Source organism: Triturus cristatus, chromosome 3_2 (genome assembly GCF_964204655.1).
Source record: "Triturus cristatus chromosome 3_2, aTriCri1.1, whole genome shotgun sequence".
Classification (NCBI taxonomy): Eukaryota; Metazoa; Chordata; class Amphibia; order Caudata; family Salamandridae; genus Triturus; species Triturus cristatus.
The window spans coordinates 824811139-824838223 of record NC_140584.1 but is presented as its reverse complement, the minus strand read 5'-3'; the positions used below and the strand labels follow the sequence as shown (position 1 = coordinate 824838223).

The following is a 27085-nucleotide window of genomic DNA, read 5'->3' as shown; positions in this document are numbered from 1 at the left end:
CTCAGTGTCTGACCATTTGCTGTTTTTTTATAGAGAAAACACATTTACCTCTTGAGAGTTTGTTGTCTCCAAACCTAAATGTTTACAGAGCAGGTATTTTAGGTATTTTATGCATGGGGCCTGCTGAGAAAAGGAGTCGTGGTTGCTAGGACGTTCTCACAGCACCAAGATCCCTGCCAAGTAGATGGGGATCTCTTCACAGGTTTGACGGCCCTCCACCTTGGTGGGGATCTCTTAATATGCTGGACAGTCCTCCGCCATGGTGGTGGAGGCCAAGGCCTCGGCTCCCTGGCAGACCCAGGAACATCCCCCATAGTCTGCATTTTTACCCTTCTGTGGATAAAAAGGCTTTTCAAAATATTTTATCACGAAAGAGCCCTTTTTTTCTTGAACACAGAAATATGAGTACATTTTTGCGAAATCCTTCTACCCACAAATCAAGCCATTTGCTCATACAGGTTAGATTTACAAACGCACAAATGGCTTTTTTAATTGGGCTCACTGTAGCAGAATTCCATTATCGATAATTTCCCTGTTCTTTGAAAGCTCAAAGATCTTTAGAATGTTGCTTGCAGAGGGGTCCTGGACAAAATCAAGGTTTGTTTTGAATGTGTGTAATGTCAAAGATTAACCCTTTTAACATTTCCATGAAAGCTTATCTCTATCTTGTGTAAACAATTCAAAGTTGAAGAAAAGTTGATGCCAAGGTCAGACTGAGAAATGCTTTTACAGTGACAGAGAACAGAGCATGTGGGGAAAATTCAGCCTCATCATCACTATACAGATGACGATCTAGCACGGAGTTTAAAAACGTCAAACCCGTGTACTAAAGACTTTTGCATTCACAAACCCCGTGATTCACAAAATTACAGGGTTTGCGGGTGCAAAGTGTTCTGTGCCATGTGCTAAACACAATTTGCGAGTTAGAAAAGACATCCCGACTCGCAAAATGGGTTTTAAAATCCAATCTGACTTAAAATTACGAGGGCACGTGAATTGGGCAACGTGTCCATAATTGCAGTCACAGTGGCCGGTGTATATGGTTTGTGACTACAGTTGTGGCCACAAACCATTGGTCAGCTACTGACACCTCAAATGCCATGGTCACGAATTTGCTAATGGGAGGATGTCCCTTGGGACACCTGCCCCTTGGAGAATTGAGACCTTGGCGGAAGCAGCACTGGTTCCTTACAGAAACACTGGCAGGATTTTATGGCATATTGTAACGCGAAGAGGGAGGATTACTGTAAACTGGCGCACCCAAAGGCACGCCCGAAAGATTTCTGGGCACCCTACAGGGAATTTCTGAGAAGTAGGGAAAAGGACTGAAGTAGTGACAATGGAGGGAGCTGCAGCCAGCCAGAAGGCAGGGGAAGGTCAGATGGGGGCAAAATAAAAGTCAAATGTACATTGAGTCAGCACTAGTGAAGATGGATTGGTATGCTACATGAAAAGTGGTGAGATAATGTGTATGTCTTTGTTTAGTTAATGTATCTTTTTTTATCTGTGTTTCTTTGGTATGACTGATATACATTTGCAACTCAAAATAAAACATAAAAAAACAAACACGGGCTTCTTTTAAAACCAACAAAACATCCTGTTTGGGTGTATAGACACGGAGAATATTGTCTGCTGCTCCTTGCAGACCCCCATCTATCTATGTGTTGGTAGCTAATCGCGGGGCGCAAATTGTGACCTGCCTTATTAATATTCATGAGGCATGTGGTTCTGCGATCCACACACAACTGGATTTGCTGTGGGCCCGATTAATACGTAGATTGGATCGCTAAATAAGAAAGAGGTCGCAGAAAGTCGGTGCACGATATGCAACTGCCTTTTGTGCGCTGTCCCTTAAAAGACATTGGGCCCATAGTGTGGAGCGCAATGGGGCATTCAATGAGCTATGTCTCAGAGAAGCGAGTGGGCAGAGGTTTCTGAACATCTTGTTTAACACTGATGCTTTCTAGCAAACAGTGGTACATGATAGCCTTTTTGCTTAGATTCACTAGTGTTGTGTATATCAGGATTTAAAGATTGACACTACTTAAGCCTAATCTATCATTGCATTAATATCTGTTGCTTCTTTGCTCAGCTTTGCCTCAGAATAAACATAAAGGCCATTTAATGTTTTCTAAAACTACAACAACTTTTGTAAAGAAATATAACACAAGTTTTGAAACTGAAAGCCAAACCATATTTGCAGGAAACTAAGTGCCTGATTCAGAGTGTGTTGACTGGCCACGATCTGTCAGGGTGGTAGAGGTCATTGCCTCCGCCCCTGGGGCTGGACTACAGCCCACCATATTTAGAGATCTTTGCCAGCCCAGCGGGGATTTCTATGACTTCAGAGGACCCGGTTCTACCACTCCTCCTCTGAAGGCACTGAAAGTTTGCTGAGTGGCCGCCATGTTTCATGCAGCCGCTCAGCCAAATGTCTTTACTTTTCATAAACAAACTTTTTAAAGTGGGAGTTTGTTTTTGCAAAATAATACTAATGACCCTGATACGCTGGGTGCTTTTTCCAAGGGTTTGGCGGTCATTTTTTTTTTTTTCTGTTCATTACTGCCATGCTTTTCCTGGTGGTCCCGAAAAGAAAGAAATCCATCAGGCTATCGTCTCTAAATATGGAAGATGGTCTGATGGGCTTTCGCCGAAGGCCCCAACTCCATTGGTACGTTAGAGTAAGGTTTTCACATGTGAAGCCAGTGGGGCACAGTGAGGGGAAACTTCACAGTGTGCCTGACTCTAAAAGGAGTGGGTGGATCATCCGTTGGCGGATGGGGTACTTCGCCCTTGGTGTAGTACACTGTCCGTCAAACTCAAAATCTGGCCGAAATGCGAGATACATAAAGCCCTATTGCGGTCACAATCCAAGCGATTTACAATTTACTAAGGTGTTTCAACAATTTTAAGGGTCCTTTTACAGTCAGAAAAGTATTTCCGACTTGTTAAGGGCGTTTGTGACCTTTTCCAAATTGCAAATAGGGGAGGGCGTGAAAGAGGTAGGTATTCTTCTACTCTGTGCAATTGGAAAAGGGATTTATTAATAATTTATGACAACAGTTGCGGTTGTACTCATTGATTAGTTGCTGACCCCCAAGCAGGGGTGGTAACTGATTTGCAAAGGAGAAAGTGTCCCAACGAGACAGCTTCCCCTTTGAGAATCGTGCGGCCCCAGCGAGCGAAGGCAGTGGCCCACAGTACCACAGCCCTTTCTAACCAGTGTCTTCCCAAACAGGAAGCATTTTTTTAAAGCAGCACCTGTGCCTTTAATGAACACGGGATGATTTAAAAAAAGCATGTTGTCTCGTACAGGCCTCCATCCCTACATTTACATCCAGTCATAGGAGGGTCGCACATGGTGACCTGCTCAACTCATATACATTAGACTGATTTTTTTGCGACCCATGTGAATGGAAACTTTGCAATGCAGCCTGTTAGCATAGAGATCACGTCGCAGGTTGCATTCCCATTTGCAACGAGTCGTGAACATTTCACATCCCTAGTTTGCAAATGGAAATAGTACATCTTGCCCTAAATGAAGACCTGAACATATACACATGTTATTCCATACATTTGTGTAATTTCTGTTTATAAGAATGAATATGACATTGGTGAAGTAGCTAGAAATGTTAGACGAGTGTACAATCATTAACATTGTAAACAATGTATTTAGCAATGCACACACTTGCACCCTGAATTCACCAACCTTTTCTAAAAAACAAAAACAAACCTTGTTTAATAAATTCAAGAATGCCTTTCAGTTTCTAGCAATGTAAATGTGCTGAACATTGAATGTAAATGAAGGACTATAGAAAATGTAAAACATGACCGCTAAACAGATCGTGATTTTAAAACTCACCGTCTTGCACTGGAAAATACACGGAGCGCCATATTGTTCAAAACATAGTCCAAGTCTGGGTAGAAAATATAATATCAGACCATTTGGTAACATTCTCAGCATTATTCTCTGACGGGAGAATAGGAATTCAGGATTGATATCAATAAATCTTTATGTTAGAAGCATATGAAGTGATTAAATCTACCCAATTTCTCAACATTACTCATTTCATATGACATGAACTTCTTACAGTTATTCCATCACATGATTTCGGCACATACAGTGCCTCCTGATCACTGAAGCTAATAGGGTTAAAAGCAAGATTCCTCTGCTATGAGAGGCAACTTAGATTTCATCTTCTGAGAAGAAGGATGAAAAGAAGGATGACGGAGTTGTGTAGGTTCACCGTTCATCTCCTTATTCTCAGAAAGTAACCACTTAACTTGGAAGAGAATGGAATACAACCTAGATCCCCACAGGGTACGACATAGACGCAAGATCCCTATTGATGTTTACCTGAAGAAGATTTGGGCTTCAACAATGCAAATAAATAAGTGACATATTTTTCCCTCCAAGTTAACATTTTATTAGACATTCACATACAATTTGACACAGAAAGTTTTCCCTCATGGTTAAGTCCATGGTTGCTGGTTGTGCCGTAATTTCAGTGGCGTAGCTGTGGGGGAGGGGGCGGTCCACCCCATGTGGCACTCCTGGGGCGACAGAGGTGAGCAAGTCATGTCTGTCGACTACCACCACCCCCTCTGTCCCCGAGAACAAGTTGTCCGTCAGCCACAATCCCCCCCAACCGGAGCAAGTCATCCATCCCCCCGCTCTTACCTGCATCTCGTGGAGGTGGCATGTATTTATTAGAAACCATAACAATCCATGTGAACATGAGTTCTTCTAGTATGGTTTCAAATCTGCCTAGAGCCAGACTCACTTGAATCCTTTACGTAGCACCACCAAGCGTTCAAGGTGTATGTGGCCAACAAAGGTCCTGTTTTCTGGGGTCCGCCAAGCAATAGGATTTGTTATATGTCTTGACCCTAATCATCCTCACCAGTTCTTTGAGCAGACTATGCTGAAGTAAATGTAGTTCGGATGAATGACTGGGCAGAGAAGTTCCCTGAGGTCAAGAGATGGGCTAGAGTAAGTCAAAGGATTTACCAACAAAATAACATTGAAGAAGGGGCAGTTGCAATTGCGCACAAAGTGACAAATATGCCCTTAGTAATGTGTGAGAGACTGCGCAAGGAAGTTCAGAGGTTGTGTGGAAAAGTGATAATTGAAAGCATCAAGGCATTTGAACGGCTTGCCCAGTAGTGTTTGCTAGAAAAAGGACCAGTAAACTCAGGCTTTGCATAGACCTTCATGATCTCAATGCTTCCATCTGGTGGACAGGCATCCATTGCCCAATATTAGTGAAATAGTGGTGCAGATTAAGAGAGTAGCACTGTTCTCTAGCTTGGATTTGTCATTGGCATTTCACTAACGTTTCCAGGCCTTAACTTCCTGTGTCATGCTTAAAGGAGTGTATAGGTATTGCCTTTTGGGTTGTTAACACTTCACAAATAGAGAGACTCCCTCTAGTCCGTGAAGGGTATAGGATTTTTAAGCAACAGAACAACACAATTCCCCTCCCACTCTGCATACAAAATGTTTTACATGTGTCATTTGCAGGTACCTTTAGGTCCTTATTCAAAGAAACTGCATGCTTCATAATAATACTTTGTTATTAAAAAAAATGTTTTATTGTTATTTATTTGTTCCTCCAATAAAACCTTTTTACAGTGTTTTTAAAAACATGAATTCAATACAACGCTTACTCACAATAAAACCGTATCAACTACAAATGATATCAGCAAAATACACACAAAAATTGTTGTATTAAATTCAAAACAAATATAAAGTATAAAGCCATTAACACAGCGTTTTCGTGGGTTAAAGTAGATAGGATCATATATGCTTCATCAGCCTCTTTGTTTTAAGTGTTTACCACTTACTCACATTATCAACAAACTCCCCTTAGTTAAACTTAATTTCCCCATTGTATTACAGAGCGAATGACATTGATACATTTGGCTTCTCTTTTGGCACTAAGCAAAATTATAATAAACACAGAAGCTATTCATTTTAGATTTGGAGTAGTGGTATGACAGCTGATGGATGCCAGGACAGTCACCATTCCTTATGCTCCGTGGCTGTTAAGAGATACTAAATAAAACGACCCCACACTTGAAAAAGAGGCTTTTGCCTGTTGTTGGTTGGGTGGCACTGAATTCTCTCGTAGGAACAGATCAACAGCCTTTGACCTTTGTTCTCTTAGTCAGTGTTCACAACTAAGGTAGCCAGTCAGCCAACATAGAGGAACTCAAAATGCTTGTTAAGATTGCAGGAATTTTGTTTTCAATTTTAGTATATGCTCATGAAGAAGAATGTATTAGCAGATTGTCTGTTAAGATTACCTGTGTTTGAGAAAATGCAAAATACTGTGGATGGGGAAATAACTGAATCTGCTGTTGCAAGCATTCAAGAAATGGCTGAAGCAGTATTTTACATGAACAATGATTGGGTGCTGCTGGCCAGGATTTGGTGCTAATGAAGATAAGAGAGCACATGATGTATGGCTGGCTTAGAAGGTGAGTTGAAGGTTGAAGTGGAAGCATTTAGAAATGCTTGCTTGGAGTTCTGTGATGGAGATATACCGTTCAGAATGGAGTTGTTGGTAGCACTGGAGGGGCTGAGAGAGAAAATTCTGACCGAGGCCCATAGAGGCCTCATTTTTATGAGTGCCACCAAATAGAGCACCTGGGCAGATTTTTGGATCAGGAGTAGATTGAAATGTGATGAGGAAAATCTAGAATTGAGAGACTGGTAATTGTTTCTCCTTCAAACTGGATAGAATGGATGGCCCTTGGAGGAAAACAGCTTTTTTACATTTCTGCAGGTTGGGTAGTACAGGTAAGTATGCGATAGTGGGAAAGCTGGTAATTCCAGAGCTGGGGAAAATCCGGATCATGATGAGTTGGAACACAATATGGTTTAAGAATGAAGAGTCTGCTTTTTAGCTTGGGGGGAGTGACTATTCTGGTCATTGTGAATGGGGATTTGGTCCATGTGGGGATAGGTCATGTGTTTTGTTCGTATTTGCTTCACCAGTTTGGTAATATGGATTGCAGCAACTTGTAGCCACAGTCCATATTTGGTTAATTTGTCGACTTGTTACTTTTCATCTAAAATCATTACAAAGTTTGTAAGCTTCACAGATACAATCTAACTAAAGGATACATAAAGGATACCTGCCTGCTAGAAAGGCCATGCTATGTAGAAAACCCTCAGTAATTCAATATAAAAGCTTCAGTTGAAGTGATAAGTGTACAATACATATCAGTTCCTCTAGATCGTCAGCTAATATAGCTCCTTGCCCTTAACTCTTTCCAGCTCTACTGCTCATGGCCTAATTTGTCACTTCCATTTGAGAAATAAATTTCAATCTCCTTAGAGCTCTGAAGTCTCCTGAATAGAGAAATTAACAAACTGATCACCTATACATTTACTGACATCCGAAATGGATATTTCTGTCTAGTTTCATAAATTCTTTCAGACAATGGTCACTTTGTTTTCAGGATTGACACTGGGCGCAGCCTGCAGCCTAGCCTTGATGAAAGACACCTTGTATAAAGCAGTATCCGAGCTTGCGACGGAGAAGACCAAGATCTTTCGAGCACTGCTGCTACAACTGACAACTTTGGGTGGGCAGCAGATCAGGAACACCGCGGTAAGCCTTGAGAATAAGTTAATATGAACACATGATGTGTAAGGGATATAGCTGACCAGATACCGACTGTTGGCGTCCTTGAATATTGTAGCCACCATGCATCAGTTCAGAAGGTAATTCCACACATAAGGTTCCACTAATGGGAAATCCATCTCTCCAAACGTAAATGATAACTTCCTGAGACTCTGTGGCAGTCTGAAAACTTGCCTGTTCATTGATACATATGGCTGATACATGTCTTAAGCTATGGTAAAACGACTGCTATTATCAGGCTCTTAATGGTACCCAAACCTGCACCCATAACCTGGAGGAACTTCAAAGGGCCATCCAGTGAAGAGCATAAAACAGTTCTCTTTACCCAGTTTTGCATCATCAACACTCTCCAACAACAAGTATTCTAGATTGTCGCTTTGTTTGATGACGTGTGCTTAGAGATATTCTGACATCATTCACCGGATGGCCCCTTTAAAGCCGATCTGACGCAGATTAGTGCTGTATAAAGACCAAGTAAATTTATAAATAAAGAATCTCATTCACAAATGTGGACATGGAATACAGAGTCATACCCTATTTGCTTTTGATCAACAGAATCGTGACCAGGCAATGCATCATGGATTTCATTTGGTTTCTTCGAGACATTGAATTCATATTGATTATCGAGATCTCCTAGACACGCAGGCAGGTGCAAAGTTTTGTAGAATACTTCAGTGGATGTGGAGCAGACCTATCTTTCAGGAGGTGACATGTTTGGACTGATGTATGCCTTTCTCATTTCTGCTGCCTTTATAATGCAGAGGTATGGGCAAATGGGTCCTTTTTACAGAACACCTATTGTGAACTTAGAGTGGGTTTAGAGCCCACCCACTGCTTACACATGGTTGGCTTTATTGTCACTCTCATTTGCTTGCTTTTCATTCATAGCCTTGTGAGCTTGCAGTCATCTTTTCTGCTTGACCCTCCCCTGGTGAATAGTCTCTTTACAAGTGTCCTTCCAATGCTTACTTTTCTGGAACTGCATCTTTTTTTTGATTAAGCACTCTGTGTGAGTGAATATGTTTTCCATTTGTCTCCCTTGTGTAGTTCTCTTCCCTCTGCCATGCTCTGTGTTGCACTGTCTAACCCTTGTGCTTCTCCTTCACCCCTCCTTCTTGTTGCATTCTCCTTTGTGCACTGCTCTCTGCCCCACCGCATTGCTTTCTCGCTCGTTCGCTGCTACATCCTCCCGCTCTCTGTTGCTGCCCTCTCCCAACCTTATGCTCCCCGCTGCTGATCCCTCCTTCCATTCTCTACCTTTTCTACATTTCTTTCTTACTTTTTTTGCAGTGGACCAGGCAGCAAATTGCTATTGGGCTGTCTGTCTTAAAAGTGCTTTTGTGCTACTTTTTTTCTTTTTTTAATTACTCAAAGGCTAAATCCACAGGAGGATCAATTGTTACAATTCGTTCGACTATAGAAACAGCATGGTGGGGGACATGCTATCTGGGGTGTATCCTCTAGATGTAGCACTTCTTCCAAACATCAGAGAATGTACCATTACCACCAAAATTTTATTTGGGCAATTTTTGTTATCTCTGCAGTCCAGTTTGTGATCACTCATTCCATATTTTCAGGTCTGGCATGCTTAAACCTCTAAAAGAGCAACATTTGCAATATATGTGCAATGCAATCGATATAGTAGTTTGTTTCCAACCATAATGGGAAATTTCACAAAATATGAGCCCTACTCATGCTATGCGCTGGTCGACATCAATGCCAAATGGGAACAGGTATACTTTAGCTTTCTGCAAATGGATGATTAATTGTTGGTAGTCTTTCAATCCTGTTGACAGTTCCAATTTTATTTTGGATCCTCTCCAGTGGATTTGCATCTTGCTCAGTTCTCCCAATCCTGATGCACCCTGACTATTGTAAACCAACTGCTCCAACCTGTTTCATTTGTTTTGTCTCTGCATGCTTCTCAATCCTGCACAAGTCCTAGAGCCACATTTATAGTGGCCTGCCGTCGGCAGGATGGATCACAATACTTTTGGTTATTTCGGGTCAGGTCCAAGGGATTCAGACTGGTGGGATGTTCGGATTAATCTTCTGGAGCTCTTGAACCCAAGAGTGGAGACATAGGTGAATCTTCTGGGCATTCTGTGACCTTCGATACACGGAGAACTCAGCACTTTTTATCATGGCTCACTTATAGGTGCATGGTTCTGATTTGAGACAATGAACAAACCTCGATAACTCTCAAAGATTCTGACCTTTTATTTATTTATGTGACTTTCAGGTTCCTACATGAACTAAGGTTAGGACAGAGTTGCCCTTGATTCATGTTCAATACAATAGTAGATTGATGGAGGCTCTTGGTCTTCACATCATTGTCACGGAGGCACATCGAGCCTTTTCTTATTGGGTTCCGAGTCGCCACTATCTTCTTGAGTGGTCATGCAGGCCATGTAGTTTGCTGTCCTCCTGCACTTTGCATGCATGTTGGTCTGAAAAACAGTTTTTTTTCTGCCCCAAGATTTGCATCTATTGTTTCCCTGTGAGAGCACATCTCTTTGCTCTCAAGACACTTATCTTCATTAGACACCAGTGGTGGGCAGGATCCCTTTCAAAGGTTTAACTTGGACACATAAATGTGTGTATGGAAAGATACCCAGGTACCTCAAGCATGGGTTGAAATGCTACTGTCCACTTGGTGACCTGTGGACTGGCAGTTCTGGCCTAATGTGTCTACTGAAGGTCAAAGATGTAAAGCCAGCTGGTCAGTCTTCTGCCAGACAGCGAGGCTGGGTAACATTTAGCCAGGCAACATGTGGAAAAGGGGTACATTCCAGTCTTTTATAAAGCAATACATATATTTTATGTTTTGATGTCTTGGTTTCTGATCGCATCGGTGTAGCGTTTGGATCTCAAAGCAAGGGTTTTTTCAGTGTATGATTGCTATAAAAATGGAAATGGAAATAGAGATAGTGCATCTTAGCACAGTCAAGGAATATACTGAGCCATGTCTTGCACAATAGACTAATATGGTGAAGTGATGGGTTATTCCAGTACGTTTGTGACCGAATTGTAGGATATTTTAGTGCATTTTGATGGGATATTCATAAATGTCAAGAAGACTGACATATGAACGTAATTAATACCTTTTATACATAATTAATGCAGCCCAATTTGAAGCATCTTAAATATGAAACACTGAGTAAAACGGGTTTCCCAAAAACATTTTCCCAAAGTTGGTATTGATTCCATTTGAAATGAGATGCTTGAGACATTGATTTGTGTAGCACTGTAACAGAAGAATTCACTTGTGCAGTGCATTGTCAGATAATATTTGTACTGAATTATATTGAACTGTGTCCTGCCTTTTTTTAGTCTTTAGGAGGAAATATTGTCAGCAGATCATCAACCTCTGACCTGAATCCTGTTCTGGCTGCTGGCAACTGCACCCTAACCGTGGCGTCGAAAGGTGAGAGCCCAAGTAATAGAGCGAGGTAATGGGTGAATGGGAATGATGGAAAGAGGTCAGACAACTGCTAGGTGGTGGGGTGTGCTTCGATGTAATCTGTGTGTGGATGAGCTGTACCAGATTAGAGCACTGGAGTCTGAAGTCCTCTCAGTAGTCCCAGCTTTTTCACACTGTCTGTTGCTGTGCATCACATGTGACCGGAAAGATTAGAAGGAAGTCAAGACTCAGTGCTTATACCCTGCATCACTTCTCTTTTGTCCCCGCCATCACAGGTCTAACATAATTTCAAGGGTGGTGTCTTGGAATGGGGTGCCCCAGGTGGTTTAACACGAGCTGTTTAGTACCAGAATGCCGCATCATGGTGACAGATAGCAAAGGACTTTTATTACCGGTGGCTTGGGTCTCGTTCAAGCCGACTTGTCAACAATGGCCTCACTAAGGGCTGCCCAGTATGGGTAAAAGTACAATAAAGTTGCAAGAGAACCTGGTAGGATTGTCATGAGCACAAATATTTTTAGACTCTTGACCAGTGGGCTCAGCAGAGATTTTGGTCCTGGTAATGGCAACAGGTGGCGTCTGGGATTACCATGATGGTGTGGTCTTGTGATGGCTGAGAGATTTTTTTTCACATCACAAGATTTGAACCAGCTCCCAGAAAGCAGCAGCATGGTTATATAAGGTTGTGGGAGAGAAGTGAAAAGAGTGCCTATGAATTCCACCTGAGCTCCCAAGTGGAAGCAAAAGTCACAGAAATTCCCCTGCAGGTGCAATGTTTTAGTAAACTGAAAGCCTCGAGGGATGTGTCCGAGGTCTTAGCTAGAGGATCACCAGAACAACTCAAGCAGTAAATTCAGGAGAGCAGGAGCGCTAATGAGTAAGCCTCTGGGGATCCCAAGTAAGTCCATCCCAAGCTTGCCTAGAAGCTTGGGACTGACTCTTCATATGATGAGCATATTCAGTACTGATTTGCATAAGAAGACCTCTGTTTACACTGGCATAGTAGGTGAAAAACGATGGATCGGAGTGCAATCCAGAGAGATTACCACTGGTTTAGACTATCTGCTTGCATTCCTCTCATCACCAGTTGTGTGTTAAAAATAAGGCACTCCATTCTCAATGTTTGTGGAGTTTAAGGAGCTGGTCGCTTTATCTTATCGCCTTGGAGGCCAAGCTGTATACGTTAGGCAGACATGCCTCTGTCTACCATAGGAATTATGTGGTCCCGTGTTGAAGAACTGGGATGGGACAAGGGCATCAGTTTCAAACCCCCAAAAGATGTAACTGGAATAGAGGAACATCTTGTGTAACCCTTCGCTTATACATTATGGCGGCTAGTTTCTGAGATGCCTAGTTCTCCACATTATGCACCATGTCATACATAAACCTGCACAGCTGTTCTCCTCCTCTGCAGTGCTTAATAAGTAAAATATTAAGTGCCAGGGCTCTGACCAGGAGGCCACTGCAGCTTGCACCACCCATCGCCCTTGTCATCGCTGCCAAAACAACTACTATCCATCTCTCTCACATGCAAATGCGACAGTTCAGATTATTCCAGGTACCCAAAGATAAAGGAATGGCTGGGGAGGCAGATATTAGCAATTTTTATGTATATTGTATTCCTAAACAACCGTTGTTCTGCTCATCTGTAAATTAGATGAGCAGCACCACTATGTGGTAGACTGTTCTATGTATGGTGTTGACAATTAGGTGCCGGTGCCGAGCACAGGAAACCAATTAAGTGCCGGTGCTTAGCACCAGAAAGCCCAGGCTCAAATTAAGCACTGCTCCTCTGTCACTCTCTTGCGTACAGTACCAGGTCCTGGTAGCCATCTGGAACTCAGTGAAAGGCAGTTAGTTCTCTGTGGTTATAGAGATTCGCAGAAGATGAGGTCTGAGGAGAAAGCCTTAAAGAGGGGCTTTATGTTTTAAACAATTACTGCCAGTACTTCTTTTTCTGTAAGGCTAACCCACTGCTCTGCCACAGGGTATCAGTAAAGTGCAGTTAGCCACACTCTCCGGTACTCTAGTGCATACGCCATCTCCATGGTGTGATGCAGGCTGCCTTCCCTGAGGCAACCCGTGTGCAAGCAGGTTGCTAAAAGGTGACCAATCATCAGTCACCCACATTTCTGTCCTCTTTTCACTGGGAAGACATTGGCCTGATCTCTTAAACATATCTACAGATCTGTTGGTATACATTTACCCTAACACTAATTTCAGAAGAGAGGATATGACACCCAGGGAAGCTCCTTTCTATAACTGGAGCGCTGATGGGAAACCCTTCTTCTCCTCCTGCACGGTAGCCTCCTCCCCTGTCCAAATCCTCTCTTGGGCGACTATGACAAACGTGCCAAAGAGCCAGCACTGCTATTTCAGGTTGTATCCTGATACTGGGCTGCAGAATGAGGAGCCAAGGGGATATTAGCAAACTAGGGTTGTGCAATTTGCAGACAAACGGGTTTGCAAATGGGAATGCAATCAGTGATCAATTAATAGGTCGCATTGCAAATCGGACAGCAGACCTCCATCTCTGCATTTGCATTCTCAAACGAGAGGCTTTTCCTGGAGGTTCTGAACAGGAAAAAAGTATGACAGATCTAAACAGGGTGGATGGTCCAAGGTACTTAGACTGATGGCCTGAAGTCCGTAGGACCATCAGTCTAATGCTTTAGCCAGAAGAGGAAGCAGGAGCACCACCGCCAGAAATACCACCATCTGCTCGACTGTAAATAAGGTGGACAGACCAACAGTTTGACAGATAGAGTACCCTGATACATGTGGTAGAGTACCTTGTCCACCAAATTGTAAATAACCACCTCTGTTCCTTCAACGCTGAGATGGAACCAGCATGGTAGGAAGACATGCGATTAAAAATCTCTGAGTGGTACAAAATGAATAGCTTGCAGTGATGTTGACGTGCATATTTTCGGTGATTTAACTACATGTTCATAGATTCACCAGGAAGTGATAACAGGAAGAGCAGTGCCAGACTGGAAGCATCCTTTATCTTTTTTCTCCAACTAGAACGAACACGAATGATTCCTGTGGACGAAGCATTTTTTGCTGGATCCGGAGAGGCGGTGATTGAGGCGGATGAGATTTTGGTCTCGGTTCACATTCCTTATTCCACAGAGGTGGGTGATTTGGTGCTTTTCACTTCCTCATTGACATTTGAGGTAACAGTCATGTATGACTATTTGTACTATTTAGTGATTCATTTGTCAAAAAATAAATGCACTGGCCCATAGCTTTCCTGTGGAGTGCTCTGCTCGTGTTGCCAAATACCACGATTACCTAGTTTTGATTCCACCTCATGCCTCTTTCTTTCACCCGCTGTGGTTCCAGTTTCCTTATCACTCTTTTTCATACCACTGTTTAACTATCTTTGATTCTGGGTCAAAATCTGATGATGAAAAATCTGCCTGATCTCCAAAAATGAGTGTTAGTAACCATCACCTGCAATCACCTGCATAAATGAAGCAATGTTTTATCAATTCATGATTTCTCTGTCATTAAGAGCAATGCCTGCCCTTCCCCCAAATCCTCCAGAAAGTTCTCCCAAAAGCTGTAAATTATGAAGCGAGTTAATAGATAATATAGTCATACATTAACAAAATGCAGTTATCTTTAGCATCACCACAAGGAATGTAAGCAGGGCTTTCACATTTTTGGCAGAAAGTAGAGGTGCTGTGGGTTTGTGCCTACCAGGAAACTGGAGCAATCCACAGGGTGAAACTAGAATGTGGGTGGCAAACTGGTGCAGGCAAAGGAGAAATAGACCCTAAGTTTGGGGAAAGGATACTCAATTCCATCTAACAGCACACTGAGGCCCTGCTTTGACGTTTGTCAGACAGGGTACTCCGCTACAAACGTGGTAAAGTACCCTGTCTGCCAAACTGATGGTCTACCCACTATGCCTGGATTTGGGGGGGTTCGCTAGGAAGTCATAGGTGGTACCAAACAGAAAATCCAACAATTATTTGTAATGCAATAGGTCTTGCATTTGCGAGAGTGAGAGCTATAGGCGTTGTAAATGTCTTTTAAGTATGTGTTTTAGTTTGGAGTGCAGTGGCCTTTGGGGCCTGATAACTGTTTAGTGATGCAGCACATTATCCTGGGTGCTGTGCCGCCAGGGATTGAATAGCTACACAATTACAATACAGTGCGTCATGCAGTCTGAATCAGGAATACATGCTTGCCCCTGGAAACATTTATGGACACAATGCAAGGCTTTTATCTCCCCAACCGTAAGGCACGTGCCTTGATGCAAGTGAACAGCCCTATAACATTTTGTGAGCGGCTGCACAGCTAGAGTATTGCACAGCCTGAAGAATGAGTGTGAGGGTCAAGTTATGCTTAACACAATAAGGTGAGCGATTTAACACACCTCAGGCTGAAAACTATGCACTGAATTTAGAAGCACAATTGTTTGAGCAGTGCATGAACCTTGCACTTGAGTTTATGGACAGCCACCGTTCACTGCTTTGCATTGCAGTCTTAAAATAAATATAGCTGCATTACCCTTTCTCCATTTAAAATAAGGACCCCTGATGTCTAACTGAAATGTGACTCCTGTGGCTCCCTCCCAATCTGGGGTGGCAATAAAATAATAAAATATACATTTGCCTTTCACCATAAACACCCTAAAAGGAGGCCACCTGCTGAAAGTGCTGCTGTTTACTTTTGAGGGAGGACAAGAAATTGTGCATTATTGCATAATAATGAAATGCACATATAACATTGTTATTTGATAGTTAATGTGTACAAGACTAATTGAGAAATCCTAACGCATAAAAATACAATGTTAGTTATGAACTATCTTCATATTTTAAGTAACTATTGATAGATCCTAACACAAAGGTTTTTAAAATAATTACATTTAAAAAAAAAAACAATCAACATTGTATGCCAGACGTTTGGACCATTCACCCTCCCATCACTTCAACTCTCCCCAAAGAGACTTGAGCGATATCAATGCAGGATTAAAACAACTTAAAAGAGCCTACCAAAATTAAGTGTAGCCTAACAAAGGTATGAACTTGATTTTTACAAAAGTAATGTTTATAGGGGGCTATCACTGTATTTACTTTAACCTGAAAGAGCAAAGGGATTTGGTTTGGTCACAAAAAACACAACATAGGTATGTAAGGCATGGCCACAAAGCTAAACAGCTATTAGTTGTAAATAATGTAATTGTGTGCGCAGAGAAGTTATCTGTCTTTACTGTGCCATATGATCTAATTCCTCTTGTTTTGAGATGCACCATATCAATAAATAAATAAATGTATGCACACTATATTTGTGGATAATCTATACTTATACTTTGGGACATGTGCTTTTTTTTTTTTAAACATCTTTTTATTAAGTTTTACATTCGAATTCCAACTTACAGCCATAGATATCTTGTCGCGTCTACAAACATCAGCATCTGCAGTGTACTCAGCATGCAAGATAGGAGAAAATGTAGGAGAACCTGTACTATTCATGCGGTTCGGCACGTTCCACAAAATCAAATTTCGACAATAAGTCTGTCAAAGGTGGTGGTCAGGTCGGAATGATCACATTCTAGCAACTAATCATATTTAAAACATGAAACTTGATAATAAGAGCGTCTATTGACAAAAGGCAGGCAGTGTATATACTGGTCAAGTTCATCTGGTGCAAGCAGGTCTTGTATACATTCTCTGGGATTTAATGAGGTTATAAAGGCCATCTAGGCATCGCCAAGTGTGGTTACTGACTGTCGCCTTTAGCTATGGTTCGGCTGTGGGCTGTTTTTATTTATGTATAGTGGCATTGGGGTAGCTTGTGGTGACTCAGGGGAGCAGTCTCCCACTCTTGTACTACCTACGACCACAGGTCCGCTATAGGGCGGTGCCTCACCCCTCTTTTTCCCTCCTCGATTTATGCGCTTTCTTTCGCCCGGGCCCAAGATGTGACATCATTTTCCCAGTGCAGGATACCAGGGCCGCTATGGGATTTCCATCGTAGAGCTATTCTCCTTCTAGCCAACACTAGAGATAGATCTATGAATCGGTTTCCCACTTTCTTCGGATTTGGCCTAGGGAGCAAGCCCAGAACACATGCCTCCATTGTGTAAGAAATAGTGCATGCAAGTACCTTATGCAATGACTCAAAGACATGATGCCAGTATTCCGATAGGGATGGGTAGTTCCATACCATGTTTTTGAAGTCAGCGTATGGCTGTGCACAGTGCGGGCATTGTTTGTCAGCGCTGCCACACATTATGTTGAGTCTGTGTGGTGTGAGATAATATCACAACCAAAGAAGGGGGAGTAGAGGTAGGATATAATGGGGACCTTTCCCCCACAATTCTATGCAAATAATCAACAAAGGTACCATCGGAGCCACGGAGGAGTACGGTCAGGTCTACAGAGAGGGAGTAGCCTTGACCGAGGTTTGACTACAGGCGTCCCCTCTTTAATCTCCACGATGGGCTCATGTGGCCCAATGATGGTTGCATTTTATGTATTTTTTGATTTAACACAGATCAATTAGGTGCTGTATGTTTAATTTGTATTTTTATTACTATTGTGTTTATTACAACACTAGGAGTGGGAACATCATTTCTCCTTTCTAGGTCCTGATGAAATGCCTTGGGGCTAGGCATGAAACTAGTTGACCATCAAGAGAAACCCTAGGTAATCACGCCTAGAACGTTTCCACATGTCCCCAGATTTTAGCATACCAATTTAGGGGTAGGAAATCAAATTTGTTTTATGAACTCACTAATTTGGTATTTAAAAAAATATTTTTGCTTCTTTTTTAATTTTTGTAAAAAACCCACTCCCTTCTGATTCATCACTAATGGCTAGGTGTATAAGGACACCCCCAATTTTTACAAAACTAGTGCTCCCACGTATCCGTAGGTCGTAGCACACCCCTGTCCATAGAGGGCAGGGATGGACCCTATGATGAAGCATGCCACCAAGGGGAAACCCGGGTGGGTGAGGGTTTTATGAAAAATAAAATAATTTCTTTTGAGCTGTTTTCTCTGCAAGGAGATTTATTTTCCTTCCCCTACTTCCCCTTCTTTGAGAGGGTACCTTTGTTGGTGTGAGAAGTCATATGTAGGATGTTGAATTGGGTGTATTTGAAGCTGGCATTTCTGGAGATCATCTTGGGTAATCGCAGCGCCTGTTTCCATTCTGCCACAGAAATGGTACGCTCTATAGTGGACTCCCACTTCTGTTGTAGCATGGGTAGTTGGTTCCCTGCCATGTCTCTCAGGGGGCGGTACAGCCATTTAATTAAATGTCTTGCCGATCCCAGTGTAATCATGGCCTACAAGAGTCCGTGAGTCTTTGGTTCGTGTGTGCCCGCTCCTCATAGAGACTAGAAGGTTTTCAGCATCCCATAATAATTCAAAAGGTCGTACTGGGATATCAACTCCTCTAGGGGATCAGTGTTCCCTCCATGGTGGGGAGCTTGAGGGAGCGCCAGAATGCCACCACTGACTTAAGTGAGCGAAGGGCTGGGTTCAGGTTGCCCTCCAGGAGGTCTCTTTGTTCATGAAATATTTGAATACCTAAGTATCTGAAAGACCGGGGGTATCAGTTAGTGCCCGTCTGGAGCGACGGGGGCGGCAGGAGGCTGTAGGGTTCAGTGGAAAGACATGCGTCTTACGTTGGTTTACTTTCAGACCAATTAATGTAGTATAATAATTTAAAATATCCATTGCATCTCTTATCCCCCTATCGCTCACTCTCTGCTCTGAACTGCACAGATAGTGGCTCCATAGCCAGGGCGAATAGAAAGGGCGACAGAGGAGATCCCTGTCTGGTTCCCCTGTATATCCCATAGGAGCTTGAGATTGTACCTCCTGTCTTAACTCTAGCCGTGGGGGAAATGTAGAGCAGCTTGACCCACCTAATCCATCCATCACCCAGCCCCATAGCATACATTACCGTCAACAGGAAGTCCCACTGCAAGGAGTCGAAAGCTTTTTCAAGATTCACCACCATGACCACTGCGTTTGGGTAGTTCGAGAGTTCTCGGTGGAACAGTGCATAATGCAGTTGTCTGAGTCTCCCGGACATGGTTCTGGTTGGGATGAACCCGTACTGGTCTAGGTGGACTAGTGTGCGCATGTGCGGAAGCAGTCTGCTGGCTAATATTTTGCTTAAGATTTTGAAGTCCATATTTAACATGGAAAGTCGTCTGAATTCTGTGACCCTAGGGGTGTCAACTTTAGTCTTAGTGATGGACACCACCAGCGTCTCTCTAGTTGTTGTTGGCAAGTGGCCAAGGTCCAGTGAGTCAGCATATAGCCTCTCAAGGTAGGGCGCCAGCTTAGCACTATATGTCGCATAAAATTCAGCAGGGAGGCCATCTGGGCCTGAGGTCTTCCCTTTTGCCATATCCTTCATGTGAGACCGGCCTTGTGGCGTGGACCCTCCCGACCAGTAAGCAACCCTGCAACCACACCTGATCCCCGATATCACAGACTTCCGGCCCCCATGGCCCAACAAACCCGATAGCCGGCCGGGATCCCAGCAAAACCCAAGACACTACCACGCATGCCCGGCCGAGGGAGAGAGAAATCCCCAAGCCAGACCGGGAGACGCCGTCTCTGTCACACCTCTGATCTCCTCCCCAAGGAGGGTTTCGATCGGCCACCAGGCCCCCGGTGAGCGGGTGCCTCGCATGCTGGGGGCGTCTGGGGTCCCTCCCAGACCAACCTGAACGGATCAAAGGGCCGAGCGGCAGGAAATCCCGACACACCGCCCCCAGGCACCACAACCCCTCTCTGCGAGGACTCCGGACTTCAAAGAGGAGGGGGAGTATAACAAGGGGTGCTGAAGGGACAGGCGGCAGAGAAGACCTGGACCTACGAGAGCCCTGATGACCTGGTCGCGGCTCGATCGATCTCTGAACCCAAGGACGCTACCTGACCCACGAAACCATCTGAGCCCTGCTGACGCTGTTGCGGCTCCCCAAACTCTGAAACCATCTGAGCCCTGCTGACGCTGTCGCGGCTCCCCGAACTCTGAAACCATCTGAGCCCTGCTGACGCTGTCGCGGCCCCCCGAACTCTGAAACCATCTGAGCCCTGCTGACGCTGTCGCGGCTCCCCGAACTCTGAACCATCTGAGCCCTGCTGACGCTGTCGCGGCTCCCCGAACTCTGAACCATCTGAGCCCTGCTGACGCTGTCGCGGCTCCCCGAACGCCGAACCATCTGAGCCCTGCTGACGCCATCGCGGCTCCCGAGAATCTGAAACCGCCTGTGCCTGCTGAGAGACCCGCGGCGCTCCCCTCCAGGAGAATCGGCGGAGATTGCTGAGTGAACCCAAATCCCCCAGCTCGAGGATTGAGAGCTGTGCGAAGGATACTCCGCAGAGACACTGAACTTAAAGACTGTCCCGCTACCCCAATACCCCCATCACAAAACCGCCGCCGCTTGTGGCATTGATTCAACAGCTGCATCTCGGATCATAAAGATCCCCTGAAACTATCGATAAAGTATACTGTCCTACTAAGAACTACTGTGTGGTGTCCCTCTGTCAAATAGTGTAAGCTCAGCGTGTTCGATCCTAGGAACGAGACCCTTCCAGGAAGGGCCTCCCCGCCATTGCTCGGCCTAACTCTGGGAGAGGTGGGTCAAAGGGTGGTCAGGAACGTATTCCGAAGCCCCCCGGAGAACGCCCTTCTAACACTTCATTGCCCCCTAATTTCTTGCACACTGCTAGCGTCTCCCAGGTCTTTCTGGGCTCCAGTGACAATACGTTGTAGTTGGACAATTGTCCAGATAGTCTTGGTTTTGGTCCCCCGATATGCTTCGCAGACGTTCATAGAAGTATTTGTAATAGTGTAAGAAGCAGGTAATAATTGTTTTAGGGGAATAGGTTGTAGCTCCATCTGCATCCTGCAGCCTAGTAATGGGGGATCCCCTATTCTCGGGCTGAATATACCACGCTAGCAGGCTTCCTGATTTCCCACCTTCAGTATGCTGTTTCTTCTGGTAGTCCTTGCGATCTATGGTTCACAGTCTGTCCAGTGTTTTGTTGCAGGTACTCTTGGCTGTGGATAGTTGCGTGTGGGTGTTTTTCTGCGCCCCTAGTCTGAGTTCAAGCGCGTTGATCGCAGTGTCCAGTTTTCGGAGTTCATTCACTATCTCCCTCCTAGCACCCACTGTCGCCACCATACAGTGTCCCCTGATGATCACCTTGAAGGCGTCCCATTCCATAGAGCGAGGAACTGGCCTTACCCTGGTTTCATGAGAAATAGTTGGTTTTGGAGGTATGCAGGGATTGTTGGAAGCATGTATCTTCCAGCATGGTAGCATCTAGTGTGGATAGCTGACGTTTTGGCAGTGGTGGAGAATGTCAGGAGTAGGGGGCTATGGTCTGACAGTGTGCGTCCCAAATATTCAGTGTCTGTTATTTGTGTACTAATGTGGGATGAACAAAGGGACATATCCAACCTGGTATGCAAATGGTATAGGGGGGAATAGAATGAATAGTCCCTAACTTGTTTGTGATGCAGTCTCCATATATCCACTAAGTCCCAGTGCTTTATCCAGGTTCGGAGGGTTTTCGCCTTGTAGTTGGCCAGTGTACCATGCAGTGGTGGGGTGGATCTATCGATGGTGGTGTCTGCCACGCAATTGAAGCCCCGCCCCAAAACTATGTCCTGTGTGACTATTTCTGCAAGCGGGTTGGAGAGTTTGCAAATAAACTGTTGTTGTTCTTGGTTAAGGGTGTAGATGCTGCCCACTGTTATCTCTTTTCCAAGTAACCTCCCCTTGATCAACACATATTGGCTCTCGGGATCAATTAGGGTTTGTACCAGTATGACATAGTGTACAGGTGGCCTCTCCATCGTCGCCGGGCACTTTGTGCCTTTTCTAGACTTTATAACAACAAAAGAGCGAGAAAAGAGGGAATTACTAGGGCAGCACGAGGAGAAACCTCTTTATTTAAAAGAACCCTCACTCACCAACCTAGTTGGTGACATACTTCATCATTGGGTTCCCACCAGAGGGACCGAATGTCCTCTTGATGTGCTACGACGCCTGTATTACAGCGGAGCGTTTTTTTTTGGGGGGTGGTGTAAGTGTAAGGGTAGTGCAGGTTAAAAGATCGCTGGTTTTATCCCAAAGTAATTTTAATGGTGGAAAACCAGTGATCGTTTAAAACGAGTGAGACGGATGTGAGCTGGCTGGTTAGGTTTACCAGGATAGTCCAATTTAATCAATGAAGTGAAAGTTGGTCAACATGTTTCTACTTATGGATGCACTTTTAGCTAAGCATTCTTCAGGACCAGGATCCCCACTGTGGTATACGCACGCTAAGGCGTATCCTAACCTGTGGGAGTTGTGTGGAAGGCAAAACTCACGGTTTTGCCATTGCGTCCTTGTGGGATTTCCAAAAAGCCACTGTACTCTGAAAAAGAGAGAACAAACATGATAAACACATGACTACTGCGTGAAAACTGTGATATTCCTCATCAGATGCAACATAGGATTAAAGTACTAAAACACCTCGTGCTTGAAGTAGTCTGGGTTCATTGTGCAACCCAAAACACGTGTGGCCTTATCTCAGGCAAACGTGTCACACAAACATCCACTCCGTGTAATTTTGTTGACGGAGGGGTCAAAACACGCGTGACCTTAACTCAGGCAAACGTGTCACACAAGCTGCCACTTCGTGTAATTGTGTGGATGGAGGGGTCCTAAGTATGGGTCAATACCAGTACAAATTCGACACCATTCAGATGCAGTGTAGTTAAAGCCATTGCTTATTTGAAAGTAAGTTGCTCAGTGTTAGTGCCCTGTCACAGCGCTGGACGCACGCGCTGTGAAATGGTGGATTAAAAGAATCGTAAAAGCATGGAGAACTCGGCGCTTACGTGAAGGCGTTATTGGCTTCACATCATGGGTTCCGGGAGGGGCTTAAAGCTACCTGTAAAAACTGTGTAAAGACAGAATAAGGGTCAAAACTAGCGTGTACCTAATGGCAGAGGTAGCCACCCACCCTAGCAACCCAATTCACTTACTTTTTGTATTGTACTCTCCCTCACAAGACCTGCCTGTTGCCTGCCACGGACCCGAATGTTACCGCTACACCGTGGCACCGGTCTTCTAGAGTCAGGTGGGTTACTTGGAGCATGATTATCTGTGCTCCCCTACACCTAAAAAAGCTGAGTATGTTATGATGTTTCTCTGGTGAGCCCATGCCTCTAACATTCCAAGTAAGGAACTTTATCCCACTAGGGCCTACGTTTGCACTTGCCGTGTTATCTTCATGTCATGACTTGAATGCCATGTCCGGATTTGATTATGCCTTATCGCCTGTACACTCGTTTGAACTTTAGAAAAACAACAACTCCCCAACCCAAGGGCAGCAGCGCAACCACTAGCTGCTCAAATCTGTAAACCGAACAAGACATAGAGTCGAAACGCCACCTCTGGGTCGCTAGGCGAGGCATTCTGTAGAGGGGTGGATGTAGAGTGTAGGTGGGATAGGAGCGTCTCGTCCCAACTCCACTGTGTGGTTGCACTCCCAAGCAGTGTTTCTCAGTCCCGAGTTCACGACCACAGTCTGTGGCGCTCCCACTGCTGGGGCAGACCATGGTCTTTCATCTGTTGCGGAGGGTGTTCTTGGGGAGTGTGGAACATATACCAGTTTCATGGTTGCCCAGGGGGTCCGCCTCAGTTAGGCTATGTCGTCCACAGATTCTGGGGTGAGCTTCAGCAGCTGGGGATTTGTTTCAAGGGAGTCCCCAAATTTGGCCGATGCATCGACGGATCTAGCCGATGTCTCTGAGGCTTTGTCCTGATGCAATGGTGAGATGATTTGCGCTACTGCTTGCAGCGCAGCTTGTCTGTCCTGGTATGTTTGCAAGGCTGTGGGCTTTAGTGTTTGAGCTATCGTCTGACTACGCTTCGGCCTTTTCCTGTGTGGCTGTGGTCCTGTTTCTGATCGCAGGGGCCTCTTACGCAGTGGCGTGCCTTCTTGTATGCTTCCATCCAGGTCCACACTTCCTCCGCAGTATCACAAAAGTATGAGGCACTGGCACCATCCAGCATGATTTTCAGCTTGGCCGGGAATATTAAGGAGTATTGTAACCCTGCATCCCTGAGGACTTTTCTAGCTTCAAAAAAGGATGCCCGCCGGGCCTGCACCTTAGCGGTAAAGTCTGGGAATATTGATATCTTACTGTTTTCGATCACATACGGGCCATGTGTACTGGAGTGCCAAAGAATTGTGTCTCGGTCTTTAAAATGGAGAAGCCTGGTGATCACAGGTCGAGGAGGTTCCCCCAGAGCTGGTGGGCGACCTGCTACCCTGTGTGCCCTATTCAGGGTGAAGAATTGAGAAAGGAGTTCCGGAGCCACAATGGAGCACATCCATGTGTCTAGAAATTCGACCATGTTGGGCCATTCTGCTCTTTCCGGTATGCCTATGAGTCTGATGTTGTTCTTGCGATTGCGGCCTTCTGCGTCTTCCGCCTATCATTCGAGGATCGCCGCTAAAGTATGGAGTTCATCGAGCCTAACAGCGTGTGACTTTTGTTCTGGTTGCAGGTCGGTTAATGCGGATTCAGTTTCCCGAACTCTGTCTGCCAGCTTCCGATGTTCTGCCTGCAGTAGGCTCAGGCCCACCGAAACTGTCCCAATGTCTTGCTGTAATGCGCTTTTGGTATCAGCAATGGCAGCCAATACCCTGTCCAGGTGCGAGTGTAGGAAGTCATCTTCACCGATGGCCTCACCGACCCCCCCCTCCTGTGCAGCGGGTAACGGTTCCCTGGTAACAGGCTGGGTGTCCCAGTGTTTCTGTTTCGGCTTAGGCATCTTGTCCTCAGATAAGCCCCTCGTGCCACATACTGCGACCAGGGCAGTTGTGAGAGAGTCAGGGCTCGTGCTGTAGGAGTTGTCCACCAAGTGCCTATGTATACAGCGTGGTGCTGACTGTCCTCTAGGGGCGCCGAGCCCCTGGGTCTCAATATCTGCTTGTGTAGCTACAGGGGGGTGTACTTCTCCCATGTCTTCGCTCTCGGTCGAGCCGTTCCAACACTCGTGATCGGGATCTGCAGGGTTGCCGGCAACTGGGACAGGGCCACTTGGTATCTATATTCTCTGCGAGGCCACAAGTCCTCAGTCCCTCGTCACATCTATGAGCTTCCCTGGTTCTAGTGCGGGGGAAACCCAATTGGCACCGCTTCTGGGGACTGGTCAGCTCCCCCACTGCCTCACCCACTCTTGTCGCTCTTGGACCCCTTCTTTTTGGGTTCTCCTGTCTGTTAGGCCCGACCAGGTGTTTCTCTTGTCTTTTTAGTGGGCCGCCAGCCTTTCCAAGAGTCCGATCTCAGCTCGAGCCATCTACGAGGCAGTGTCAGGGGCCGCTCCCCATGGCCTCTTCCTCGCCTTCTGGTCTCCCCTTATGACCGGGCGGGGCGCCGGTGCCTCCCAGCGGCCTCCCCATCCCATGGCTGGGTTGCTTCCAGCTGCACACCCTCCTGCTCCCAGTGTAGTGCACTCACCAGGGTGGGCTTCAGCTTTGTCACGAGAGTGGTTCCAGGGAAGATCACCACTGTTGCTCGTTTAGGGGTTTCCCTGTGGTCCTGTTTCACCGCGGCCTCGATCGGGGTCTGCCGCGTCACCTTCCAGGGCCTTGCCGGATCTCTCTGACCGCGACTCTGTCTTAACTCACTGCCGGCCCCCGTGGTCTCAATCTCAGCGGGCGCCTTTGTGCGCCATCAGCAGAGTCCTCCTCTATGGAACGGCAGCCACCCCTGCCATTCAGCGTGATAGGGAACCCCCCGACAAGGCCGCTGATATCACCAAGTGGCCTGCGTGTTTCATTCCTTCATGTGCGCCGGGGTCACGCCTCGCTCTCCTTCTGCGCGCCTGCGGCCTCGGCAGCGTTGGACACTCAGATGTGTTCTCCCCACTCCTAAGCACTGCGGGGTGATCAACTCGATTGCTCAGGGCCGCCGTATGCCGGCGTCAGGACAGGATATTTAATGGGCCGGGACGCAGAGCCGCACTCAGACGTCCGCCATGCTTGGGATCTTGGCCATGCCCCCTTGGGACATGTGCTTGATAGGGATTTAAGTGCAGGTTGACTTTTTGTGCGGAGATATTTATGCAAAGTCTGTTTTCGAGTTTTTGTTTTTGGAAAGGATGTTTTCCAGTGACACAGTACACTAAAAACTTCAAACACCACAGTGCCCTGCATGGTGCCTGCTAGGAGATGGTACCCCTCCCCCAGGGGCTTGCAGCAGTGGCCTATCCCAGCCTAGGCATTACCTTCTTAAAGAAAGGGATGAGCTTGGCATTGGAGGTGGGGTGGTGATGCTGCTAACACTACTGATGGGAGGAATGGGGCTGCACCCACCTCTCGGCCTCCTCCTCTTCTTCTAGCTCAAGGGGTTGGAGATCGTCCCTCAAATTGGTTATATCCAGAGGGCCTGGGGGAGGCGTGAGGGAGGGAGAAAAGGAGCAAATGGGGCTGTGTGGGAAATGTTTGATGAAGTTTAATTGGTGGCAGGGTGAGGGGGAAGATGAAAGATAGGAAGAAAGTGATTTGGTAAAGAAAGATGGAGGTGAAGAGTAGAAGAAGGAAGGAAAGAGTGAAAGGAAGCAAGAGATGCGTGAAGGGAGGATGGGCAAAAGGTGTCAGCGACAGGTAGGGGAGAGAAGGGACAGCATGGCACGGGATATAAATTAATGGCGACGGGTGCAAAAGCACTATAAATAACAGGCAGTGAAGGGCGGGAGACAGAGCCCCCTGATCATAGGCTGTTTTATTAACAACAACAACACTACCACCAATACCTCCACCACTACCAGTACCACCACTACCAGTAACACCAACACCAGTACCACCACTACCACCAGTCCCACCACCACCAGTCCCACCACTACCACCAGTACCACCAGTACCAGTACCACCACCACCACCACCACCACTACCAGTACCACCACCACTACCAGTACCACCACCACCACTACTACCACCAGTGCCACCACCAAC

The 27085-nt window shown here is 45.6% G+C and overlaps 1 protein-coding gene across 3 annotated transcripts in view; it reads left to right on the top strand.

Moving 5' to 3' along the window:
* The window catches only part of LOC146858231 (aldehyde oxidase-like), a 623555-nt gene that overhangs the window by 298224 nt on the left and 298246 nt on the right, over nucleotides 1-27085 (top strand). For all 3 annotated transcript variants that reach the window (XM_085649038.1, XM_085649037.1, XM_085649036.1), the window contains exons 11-13: nucleotides 7471-7622; nucleotides 10989-11082; nucleotides 14107-14216. In XM_085649038.1, coding sequence (XP_085505164.1) covers nucleotides 7471-7622; nucleotides 10989-11082; nucleotides 14107-14216 — 356 coding nt within the window. The remainder of the gene's footprint in view (nucleotides 1-7470; nucleotides 7623-10988; nucleotides 11083-14106; nucleotides 14217-27085) is intronic.